At 47.3% G+C, this 12,376-nt stretch overlaps 1 protein-coding gene across 2 annotated transcripts in view; it reads left to right on the forward strand.

Moving 5' to 3' along the window:
• The window catches only part of Xdh (xanthine dehydrogenase), a 62,106-nt gene extending 53,635 nt beyond the window's left edge, over window positions 1–8,471 (forward strand). Inside the window, 7 exon segments of one of the 2 annotated variants that reach the window (NM_017154.2) lie at window positions 206–280; window positions 1,483–1,535; window positions 3,416–3,530; window positions 4,308–4,373; window positions 5,444–5,632; window positions 7,055–7,228; window positions 7,913–8,141. In NM_017154.2, coding sequence (NP_058850.2) covers window positions 206–280; window positions 1,483–1,535; window positions 3,416–3,530; window positions 4,308–4,373; window positions 5,444–5,632; window positions 7,055–7,228; window positions 7,913–7,963 — 723 coding nt within the window. In that variant the 3' untranslated portion in view covers window positions 7,964–8,141. 2 annotated transcript variants of the gene reach the window in all.
• The last annotated feature ends 3,905 nt before the right edge of the window (window positions 8,472–12,376 follow it).

Here is a 12,376-nt window from a genome sequence, read left to right on the forward strand (position 1 = left end):
AGGGTTGTCCTCAAACAAGGAGCGTGCTAGGAGAAGCTACCTCTCTATAGTGTCAGAAGGGCTCTCTAGACAAGGGCCCACTGTGAGCGTCATCTGCATTGCTTGGAGGCAGCACTGCGGGTCACTGAGCTGTGCAGGTAACTTGGGTGTCATGGTACGGAGGGCAGATCACTGATGTGTCTGGGGTCTGGCGGGGTTCCTCCAGGAAGCATGCCAGACCATACTGAAAAGGCTGGAACCTTTCAAGAAGAAGAAACCCAACGGCCCCTGGGAGGCATGGGTAAGTCCAAGCTGGTCCAAGCTGCTTTTTGAAAAGGAGAAGTACATCAGCTACAGCAGGACTTTTGTCCCTACCCAACATATGTAGGAGACAATGACTCAGTCACCTACATGTCGATGGTGAGCTCTGTCTGAGTCACAGGGCAGGAACAAGCTCATGCTTGTGGAGATCAGGGCTCTGGCCTCCCCAAGCCTTAAAGGATGGATTGTCCGCCTTAAGCACCTCCATTTGATGACTTGGCTCACTCAGGTATGGATCCTCACATATGTCAGGAGGCCCCGTGAGGTATGTTTTCTTAAAACTCCATGTCTCTGAGGGCCTTCCCGACAGTCCCTCCTCTTACTCAACTTTCCAGTCCGGGGCAACTGAAATGTCATTCCTGAGAGACTTAGATGTCCCATTAGATGCTAGGAGTGATAGAACAGAAAACCCCAGTCAGAATGACCCTAGTTGTCTGGATTCTTTCTAGACTAGATGTCGGCATGCAAACACTTCTCAGAGGTATTGCAGGCCTGTAGGTAGAGGCAGAGGGGATATGAATCAGAGGCCAGCCTGAGCTATGTAGAAAGACACTGTCTCAAGAAGTCAAGGGATGGGCATATAGCTCAATGTAGAACAGTTACCTGGCATACGCAAGGTCCTAGGTTCAATTTCTAGCAGTGCAACACCACACACACACACACACACACACACACACACACACACACACACACACACACACACGGGAAGGACCAAGGAGAGAGAGAAGTAACAAAATGGGACTCAGAGAAAACAAGCTGTGTCATGTCTACTCCTTTTCCACACCCTGTCTGGTCTCAACTTCCCTTTCCACACTCCTGTCCTTAAGTACCACATGCATGAAGAAGACTGCTCAACTCTAATTTAATTCTGGTGGTGTGTGCATAGATTTGTCAGGCAATTGGAATATTTTCATAAAAGCCTTGATAATAATTTTCTTTCACTCAACCCTGTGCTATCAGCTGTGTAGTGCAGGACCCATTATAAGCAGGAAACACAGAGAAGTAACCCACAGTCACCAATGTATGTATTATATCATATGCTTAGTATAGAACCTAGGTCAAAAGCTGTTTTCTCCAAGCCTTTAGTTCTCATCTGAAATATGGGACTAATGATAGCTTAGCAATGGGCCAGGTCTTTAGAAACCACAGTTGTCCCTTCCTGATGGCCATTGTCTTCCTCAGGTGATGGACGCCTATACGAGCGCAGTGAGTTTGTCCGCGACTGGATTTTATAAGTGAGTATGATCCTCTCTCTGCCCATTCCCGTGTACTGACAGCTCTGATGCTGGTTAGCCTGTGGCCAGAAAAATAGCAGCTATCCCACATTCTGCAGGATAAGGCACTGAGATGCCCCATGACAGGTGTTTGGGCAACCTGTGTGTTTCCTTGTGCAGAACACTGGATTTCTTCCTACTGACTTTCCCTCAGGGGAACAGGAAGATTTAGAGTCTGTGATCTTCTTACAACATACAGGGAATGGTGGAACTTTATTAGTGCAGCGAGGCGTAGAAGGGAACACACACATTCCGTAGTCTTAAAATCGTGTCATTGGGTAATTAGCTAGAAACCCCTCCCATTCGAATCTGGAATTATAAAAAGAATCGATTGCAGTTACTGCCCCATTGCTATGACAAAATGCCCTGACAAGAATGCTGTATGGGAGAAAGGGTTTAGCTCATAATCCTAGGTTCTGATCTGTCGCTGCAGTAGCAGGAGCTTGAGTGACTGGGTCACAGCACATCCTGTCAGGAGCAGAGAAGCATGTTTGCCTACACTCAGCTCCCCTCCTTTCCTCACATGTGGTCCAGAGCCCAACCCATGACACCATGATGTTCACATTCATGATGGATTTTCAACTCTAATTAACCAAAACCAAGAAAATCCCTCATAGATATGTCCACAGGCCAGAGCAATCTAAAAAGTTCCTCACCAAGACTCCATCTAGGTGATTCCAGATGGTATCAAGCTGACAATTAAAATTAGCCATCACCATGTTTCTGGGAAATCTAACTTAAAGCTTTTCAAGTTTGTTTTTAAAATATTTTAAAATGAATATGTGGTTGTCATGAACTACACACACACACACACACACACACACACACACACACACACACACACCTCCTAATAGTGCCACTCCCTATGCCCAGGCATTCAAGAACATGAGTCTATGGGGGATAAACCTATTCAAACCACCACAATCACCTAAATAAAGTTCAAAGACAGTGAAGTTTCTCCGGGGTTGAGTCTTGTCCCTCAGCCTGTGTTTGTTTGGCTTGAGGGTGAGTTCTGATCATATCAGCTCACATTATTTCTAAGTATCATACTGTGTGTGTGTATTATATATAGTCACATAAACATGCATTATATAGTGAATGTATGTACAATATATAATTTCACAGGGATGACCTCCTTTAACCTCTGGGGAGTGTGAGTACAGGTTTATAGGGTTCATCCATTATGGCAGTTGTACAGGGCACTCAGTCTCTGAAAAGGAAACACAGGCACAGCATTTGTATCCCTGAATAACGTTTTTTCTCAAATCACTTGTTGAAGTTCCCAAGGGGCCAGGGGATGGAGAGTGGCTGCTTGGGGTTGCACCCAGGTTGCTATGAGCCCTGCTCTGGTGACTTTTCACCTGAGGAAAGGTGAGAGGTGAGCTTGTGAGAACAGTCCAGTGCTGTCCGTCCCATTCTGAGCCGCATTGCTGAGGACCTAGGATTCTGGCTCACTTGCTCGCTCACTCGCTCGCTCACTCACTCACTCACTCACTCACTCGCTCTTTTAGGGAGTGATTCCCACATCCTCCACAAGTCCTAGCACATCTGTTGCTGTTATGACTTCGGTGCAGAAAGCAACATGCTTCTGCTAAGTGCTGCCAGGTTGTTTAGAATACTTGCACTGTTCTCTTTGGAAAAATGAAACAGAAGCAGAACACTCTGGAATATCTCATTTTCAGGGAAATTTCTGAGTATTTGAAATGCGTAGGCTTTGGAGGAGGATGGCGGAGAGTGGAAAGTAAGACCTTTAAGGACTTACAGGTTTATGGAGCAAAGCGTATATGGGAAGGGGTAGGTTTATCTACCACACATAAACCCTTTTCTCTTTTCTCTTCCAGGACACCCAACCTTGGCTACAGCTTTGAGACAAACTCCGGAAATCCCTTCCACTATTTCAGTTATGGGGTGGCTTGCTCTGAAGTAGAAATTGACTGCTTAACAGGGGATCATAAGGTAAGAAGACATTTGCTCGCTGTTAGCCTAAGAGAGAAGAGAAACAATTGAATTGCAGTCTGAATGGCTGGCCCAGGCTTGCTCTCTGGTTAGGAAACAAGCCTTACACCAGAGGTAGGGGATTGGTCCATGAAGGCCGGAGAGGACATAACTCAGACCGTGAGCCTCATAGCTTCTGCCCCAGCCATTTGACTAGCAAAAGCTGACTTGTGGGAGTGTGTGGGGCTGAGCTCCATAAACGACCACTTCTGCTAACTGAAGATAATTTTCTGTGACACAAATATCTTCTTCCTGTCTTTTTTTTGGTCATCTACTTTTAGCTTTTTCTTATTTGGGGGAGGAAATCCAGGGACTCGTGCATACAAGGCCAGCAGTCTACCAGCTAAATTATACCTTCAGCCCCTTGGCTATTTAATAATGTGGCTAATACCCTATAGGTTCTATAAAACCAGCATGCTTTGGATTCAGCCACAATATACTTTGTTGACTGCTTCTCACTGATCTGTCCAGACTCAGGTTCAAAGCCCCAGTTCCTACAGACCTTTTCCTACCACTCATGTGTGGATGTGTTCCCAGATCAGCTCGCACCTGTCTTTTACTTAGCTGCTAAGATCTCAACTGTCGGTTTGATAGTGTCAGTCCAGGTGTGCTGGAAACTCCTGTTTCAACCTGCTCAGGGCTCCATGTTTGAGAAAGTGGTATTTGGATTGGGATTTATTAATACACACTGTGGGATTTCAGGTATTCTGTTCTTCTCGAACTGTTTTCTATCCACAGAATCTCCGTACGGATATTGTCATGGATGTTGGTTCCAGCTTGAATCCTGCCATTGATATTGGACAAGTAAGGTCTATGGGAGGACAGGGTAGTAACAGAATAAATAGGCCAGCAGTGTGCCCACTGCCACCCTGCGTACTGAACTGAAGGTCACCAGCTACACAGCATGTCATCGTTTTTAAACAGGACAGAGAATAGTACTTCTGGAACCTCATTCTGAATAAGAGACGATCATTCATCCAACTCTCAAAGCAGAAAACAAATAAATATAGATTAACCTGGGAAGGGAAGCCATTATGGTACGTGGGGAAACATTGGATGCTCACATGTAACACACACACACACACACAGACACACTCACACACACACACACACTCAGACACACACACTCAGACACACACACAAACACACACACACTCATACACACACTCACACACACAGAGACACACACTCATATACACACACACAAACACTCATACACACACACTCATACACACACATGCAAACATACACACACACACACACACACACACACACACACACACACACACACCCCACAACACTTTGGAAATGCCCTCTGAAGGCAGGCATTGCGTCAAGTACTATGGACACAAAGATTATCAACAGCACCCTCTTGTGTTTGCTCAACCCTTGCAGTGCCACATGTCACTCTTCAGAATAAGGGATGGGAGAACAGATGGGGACCAGCATAGTGTAGAAGGTGCCCTAGATTATAAGCCATAGTGGGGACACATCCTCCCAGAAGACAGACAGGAGTGGGAGCCCAGCAAGGCTGGAGGTAAATCTCACAGGGTTTACTACTCCAGAAATTCCTCTATGAGCCTGTTTCCTGGATGTTGGTTAGAAACAACATCTCCATCTGCATAGTGGCAGGTTTTAGTGAGTAATGGTACCTACCACTCTGCCAACATGTTCTGAGCAGAGGCATGTTCTTTATGAGACCAAGTCCAGTGACAGGCCAATAGGGATGCCTTGGTACTGTGGCAAGAGCCAGGCAGGAATTTGAAGGTTATTTTAGGCCCCACTGTAGGTCGTTTCACATCCACTGTAGTTATCAGTATTTGTCCTGGGGACTGGAGGGGAGGTGGTAACCATTGTCACCTTCTGTCCTGCAGGTAGAGGGGGCATTTGTCCAGGGCCTTGGTCTCTTCACTATGGAGGAGCTGCACTACTCCCCTGAGGGGAGCCTGCATACTCGTGGCCCCAGTACCTACAAAATCCCTGCGTTTGGTAGCATCCCCATTGAGTTCAGAGTATCCCTACTCCGGGACTGCCCCAACAAGAGGGCCATCTATGCATCCAAGGTACTGTGGCTATGTGCTGCCTTCTCTCCTCCAGGATGGGAGACCACTGCGGGTGATAAAGAGTTTCAGTCACCCGCCTGATAGGTCTGCAAGGGGTTCCTCCAAAAGAAGGAAGAGGAATTGGCAGTGGCCTTGGTAAGGCAGCAGAGCTGAGAACAGATGGAATTGGGCTGAGAAGAACACATCTTGATCATATTGACAGAAGAGAGCCTCCGAGAGATTCCTTAAGCAAATCCTATAGCTCCAAGTCTGATCTATGCTCCTCTCTGTCATGCATCCTGGTCCTTGATCCTCAGAGACGATCTTATAGATACAGTATCTCTGTGTTCTTTTGAGAACATGCAGATTCACTGCAGAGGAGGGGAGCATCTTCCAACACATTCTGTCACCACCTCTAGTTGTTGAGGTCCAACTCTAAAACTGAACTAACAAGCCTAGGGAATTGTGCACAGAGAGCTTCCTTTATTCCTGTCCATAAAAAGCACAGACCATGGTTGAGAATCAACCTAGCTTGTCAGTGTAGGCCTGTGTCTCTGAGGAAGGAAAACCATGGCTTGTAGCCGATGAAGTATTTGCTCACGTCATGGTTCACTCTGCTGTTGAGGGTAGGTAGGGTTCTTACAAAGTACCATGTGTTAGGGTCACACATGACCCTTGACTCTTGAGAAAAACGTATCTCGGGGGATCATAACCCCAGATATTTTAAGTCTGTAGTTTAAGGAGGCAGAGCCATATTTTAATTCGGTGATTCTGATGCAGGCGGTCTTCCTTTTATGCCTCTTGGGGAAGGAAAGTCAACCTCGATTAGGAGCTGCCTGTAATCCTAGCAGATCTGTACATGTAATTACAGTGCGTATTTAGCAATGCTGTCGAGGCTGCAGATAGACTATTCCCCTGAGCCAGCAACTGAGGGAGAGGCTAAAACTTATGTCAAATTTTTGATCTGTAGAACAGTAGCCAGGCGTGGTGGTGCACGCCTGCAATCCTGGTACTTCAGAAGCTGAGATAGGACAATGTTCTGAAAGTTCAAGGTCAAACTGGGTTAACATAGTGAATCCCAAGGCCAGGCAGGGCTTCATAGCCAAATCATGTCTCCGTCATGATTACTTAATATAACTTTCAAAGGTCTATCATATAATTATTTAATGTGCACCTTATGGTATTGTCAGAGAAAATTACATAGTACGAGCTAAAAGGAATCACATGGAGATCAAGCATTTAAGAAGTAGTTTCTCAGGCTTTTATTAGTCTTAGCTGCCTCTTTTTGGCTTATCCGCTGTGGTTCCAGTAGTGCCGGGTGGCGTTGTCCAAGGGCATCACTTGCTATCTCAGTGCAGGGCTCATAGCCTGGCCTGCTGGGTCTGTGTGATGATGCAAAGTCAGGAGCCACTCTGGTTGATTCTCTACTCTCTGTCTATTCAGGCTGTTGGGGAGCCACCTCTTTTCCTGGCTTCCTCTATCTTCTTTGCCATCAAAGATGCCATTCGTGCAGCTCGAGCTCAGCACGGAGATAACGCAAAACAACTTTTCCAGCTAGACAGCCCTGCCACTCCGGAGAAGATCCGAAACGCCTGTGTGGACCAGTTCACCACCCTGGTAGGATACTTTAACCAACTCTTCCTCCACCCTAGGGGGGATAGGTGCTCATGTCAGGAAAATCTGTCGCCCAGACCTTTATGCTAAGAGTGAAGGAGACAGGTAGATTCCCACGCAAGTCGTTCTTGTGCCTGCCGATAGCTTTAGCTCAGAGGTGAGAACTGAAGAGCTTGCCTTATGAGGTGAAGCTCCCATAGCTGTGCCACTTCATTCCTACAACCCAGATCCCTCCACGCTACCGTTGCTGATGGTTACCCAAGCCTTATCTATATCTTTAACAAGAGTGGTACCTATGGGCTGGTTGCAAAGTTAGCTTTTTCAAGGAATGGGATGCAGAACTCAATCATTTAAAGAGACCTGCAAATAGTCCCAACCTGGAAGAGTCTTTTCTCTACAACAGCATTCCAGCAATTAAAAAGCCCCCCCCATGGTGGGTTTGCATGGACAATTGATGCCACACATTTGTGCTTTCTAAGGACCACGAGTGCTACTAGACTGGGTGCTACATGGGAAGTGCTCAGTTAAAATAAAGGAAGGTCTAGGAACTTAAGGGATGATCCATAGCTGAGACTATAAAATGGGGATCTGGTCTTGGCATGGTGTTGTTTGTGGTGTGTATGGGACAGAGTGGGAGAGACACCAGAAAGAAACCATAGCAATGAGAATTCTTTCATTTCTTCCTAGTGTGTCACTGGAGTACCAGAAAACTGTAAATCCTGGTCTGTGAGGATCTGAAGAGAAGGTCTCCAGCAGTGGTTTGTACCGCAGCAAGGATTCCTTGGAGCCACAAGCACATCCTGTAGTATCCAGATTTCCGCATGCCGCGTGGGACTCAGCAGGATGACATTTTCAAGAAGATGGACAATTTTGACCCAAATAAGAGCTGCAAACAAACCAATAAGCAAATGGGGAGCTGTTGGCCTAAGGGGCGAATCAGCAGCTTGGATGATTTCGAGTCCACTTTGACCACGTGTTTGAAATGAGTTTAGGAAGCATTTGTGTTATGTCCCTACTCACTCAATGGTGTATGTAACCAGAATCCTCACACACCTCCTGAATCTTAAACCAAAGTTCCTCTAGATCTGCATGCCATATTCAGAAAGCTTACATCGCTCAAGTCACTCAAAGTGCCATGCTTTAACCCCAGAGTCACACTCATAGTTTTCAGCGAGACAGCAGAGGGACATAAAAACCTCCACCTACGTTTGCATCATGGAAGGCAATAAAAATGAAGTGAAATCAAGGCCACGTCCAGTGTCGTTGAGCTATTAAGGTTAGATTATTCTCTGGTGCAAAACTCCAGCCGATTCAATCATTGAGTACCCACCTCGTGCTGGGTCTCCTCTCTCCCCCATCTATGTATGTGTAAGATTCTGTTTAAGACATTCCCTTAGGATAATTTTCACCTAGGAGTTGTGATACTAAAATCAGTATCAGCCAAGAGGGGAAAGCCCGAGTTTGACTTCAAATGTGTGCCCTTCAGATGCCTTCTCTTCCTGTGATGCATTTTTATTTGGGAAATGAAAGACTTAGACTACAATAATCGCCGAGATCTTCCCCTGCTCTAAGTCTATAAATACATGACCCAAAAACTCCAGTTACATAAGGGAGCTGCAGCCATCAAAGACTTGGCCCCCTTCGCTCTTATGCAACGTCTGGGCCTAATGAACCCTGCGTAGAGTCTTCTTCCATTTGCTCTCAGTTGGTAAGGAGAGCAGGAGAGACAAGCCTCCTCCTTCAGTGCCCAGGCAGGAGGTTACGGCACAGCACAGGACTGAAGAGACAGTGTGGGGGGGGGGGGTCAGGTACTCCCTTTCAAGACACAGCCTGCACGTCTGGCCATGGAAAGAGAATAGGCAGAGACAGTGCGGTTGGTTATGTCTGATGTACTAATAAATGTGTCTGTTAGCTGTTCAACACGTGAGAGATGCTTATGGGCTCTCTCCCATCAAATGTTAGCATCTTCCGCATTGCAGCTAGTCACTTATTTCTAAAACGATTGAGCATGTATACGTTTACACACACATTCACACACACACACACACACACACTTACCATATTCCCTTTTTTCTTTTCATTTCCCTCCTTTCCTCCTTCTCTCCCCTCCCCCATCTTTTGTAGATAAGACCCCAGGCTAGCTTCATACTTGTTGTATAGCTGAACATAGCCTTCAACAGTTGTGGTGACTCCCGACTGTAAAATTATTTTCATGGCTACTGTCATTTTGCTACTGTTAAGATTGCAATGTATACATCTGATATGCAGGATATCTGATATGCAACCCCCTAAGGGCTCATGACCCATAGGTTGAGAACTGCAGTAGTAGAGGGAATCTATGGTCCTCAGTATCACTTTGGGAAGTCCCTCTGTTTTACATTTGGTGGATGGCGCCAGGCGAAAGGAAAACGTGCTAGGAGCCTTGAACATAGCCTTTAACTTGTAATCTCCATGCCTCTGTTTCTCAATTGTTAGGATTATAGGCATCTGCCACCTTGTCCCATCTATGAGATGTTGGTACAGAGCCTGGGGCTGTGTGAATGTTAGCATTTTATTATGGAGCAATCCCGCCTACAAACACCTTTCAGTGTAGTCTAGGTTGGTTGTTCTTACATCACATCGTGGCTGAGGTTGCCAATGCTTTCAACACCGAGCTGGTATTTACACGGAGCTATACAGACCCGTTTCAGATGACTTTCTGGACGGTTGTAAGGTGGGACCTGAGGTTTACCATTCATTAATGAGGTTCTACTGAGTGAACAACGAATGACTGGGGGTTCCCTTGTGTGCTGAGGCTGACGCACAAACAGATTGTTCATGGGAACTCACCCAGAAAGTGTTTTGTGGACTGGAGATCTCCATGCTGCTCTGAAGTGTTGACTTTCTCAGATTATCTTGCCTTGCCTGGTGTCTCGTACAGTGTGCCACAAGTCTCTCCGGCTTTCTGGGCCTAGCGAATATTGACTGCAGTGTGGCACTTCAGCCTCTAGAGGGCGGTAGAAGCCCGAGGATAAGGCAGGAGTCTCCAGATGGCCCAGCCACATGGCATCTGTGGTTATTACTAGGATACTGATTTAGGATCTAGGAGTAGATCAGATATCCTCAAGGGCCTCCCCGGGAGCTGGATTTGAACCTGACAGGCTGACAAAATCTTCTCAAAGGAGCTTTTTCAAGACGTGGGTCAGCCGAGGGAGGATGAGAGCCAGATGGGAGGTTAGCAGGGGAAGGCAATTCTTGTTTTTTGAACATCTGCAATATGCCGTGTGCCAAATTTAATGCTTTATCTACAGAGCCTCATTTAATCCTCCAAGTGGCCCTAAGGGGCAGGTACTCTAATCCCTGTAAGCACACGAATGACAAGCCTCAGTCGCCATGGCGGTGGCGAGGGGGCTTAGTCAAGACCGCTTATTCCTAGGAACCCACCGTAATCCAGGGGCACCTCCTCTGCCTAAAAGGCTGAGAGACCTGACATACCATGGAGGGAACCAATCTGATTATCAGGGTGGACCCCTGCTGGGCAGATGATGGAGGCTAAGGAAGGTGGCGTCAGAATCCCTGCCACTTGCAGTGGGGGTGAGGACTCCATATTGGCATGGATACGGTAGCGACTTGTAGTAAGGGAAGCTGGGAATCCTCGAGGGTAAGGTGGCTGGGGTGCAGAGCGGAGAGGGCAGGGGGGAGTTCTTAAGGAGGAACCCTGGGCAAAAGATAAGAACAGAAATAGTTCTGGCTGATTGATTTATGACTGGGAACATCCCTGAGCCTGGTATTTTTATCTTTAGCTGACAGGGCATTTGGAAGGCACGCACTGCCTGTTTTGGATCATGCAGCTTCCTTGAACCGCTGAGGCCTGAGATTGGCCTGATGGCCCCAGACCCAGGAAGCTGCGCTTTTGTTTTGTCTCTATCCTGAGGTAGAGAAGGACATGTCCCTAATTTGGAAGACAGACTCTGTGACTGTCCTGTCACCTGAAACAAAGCAGCCATTGACAGAGGTGGAAGTGACAGCCTCCTGCCCAAAGGGATTCTGACGTCATCCCTGTCCTTGAACTTCCAAGGCCTTGGCCTTGCATACAATCCCCAAGACCAACTCAGCATCCTAAAGCTGGAAGGAACTTGGGGACCACAGGGTTCTACTCATTTGCTTCTGAGATGAGAAATGTGAACTCACGGGGGGGGGGGGGGGGGGGGGGGATTGGGAGAGGGGGTTGGGGGAGGGGAGTAGCCAGCTTGTCTAGATTCCCACAGACATTTAATGTCAGGACCAGCCTTACAACACAGCCTCTCGGCTCCACATTCCTGCTTTCGCAATAAAACATTAGGTGGGTTACCTCTTCTGCAGCCTCCCCTCTGAGAGCTGGGAGGTGACCAGGACCTGGTTTACCATGCTTGCAGAAGAGGTGAGGGACCAAGCTATGGTCAACGGGAATGTTTGATTTCCCTGCCTCTGTGCCTGGGCTCTGGGAACAAGATTCTAACTCTTTCTTACCTCGAAAGTGGAGAGGAAAGCATGAGTGCAAGAATACCATCTCGTTCTGAAAGCAAGGTGCCAAACTGTCACATAAAAGGGACTGTGTGAGGCAGTGGTGGGAAACTGCTTCTGCCTCCTGTAGCTTATCATCCACATCAGAGGAGTACAGCAGAGTATTACATTTGAGAGGTTGCCCAGAGGTTTCCTTTGAAGCCAGAAGGCTGTGTATTGTCCTTGACAAAGAGAGGAGAGTATGTACATGTGTGTGGGGTGGTGGTAAAGTAGCTCTCCAACCAGGGAGGGAAGGAGGGGGACTCATGAAGACTATTTGGAGATCCAGACCAAAAGATCTGCTTGGGCAGCTGCGGTCAAGTCAACTTGAGGCCTCAGGACAGTGAGAGGTACAAGACCAGGGTCAGGAGCACTCCTGCAGTGGCACAGCAAGGGGACCAATAGATCATGGTAGAGTGAGGTCGCCCATCTGGAGGGTTTAGTATGACCCTGGGTTCACCCAGGATGACTACCTGGAGGGTTTAGTATCACCCCAATGGGAAGAGGAGCTCACATTGTAGGAGGCCACTTGCTCCAGTGTTTCCCATGAGGAATGCCCTGGGTCTTCTGCTCCAGCCTGTCCCTTCCCCCTTTCAGTATGGTGGAAAGTAGCAGTCCTTTCTCTCCTGG

Source organism: Rattus norvegicus, chromosome 6 (assembly GCF_021556685.1).
Source record: "Rattus norvegicus strain SHRSP/BbbUtx chromosome 6, alternate assembly SHRSP_T2T, whole genome shotgun sequence".
In the NCBI taxonomy this organism is placed as follows: domain Eukaryota; kingdom Metazoa; phylum Chordata; class Mammalia; order Rodentia; family Muridae; genus Rattus; species Rattus norvegicus.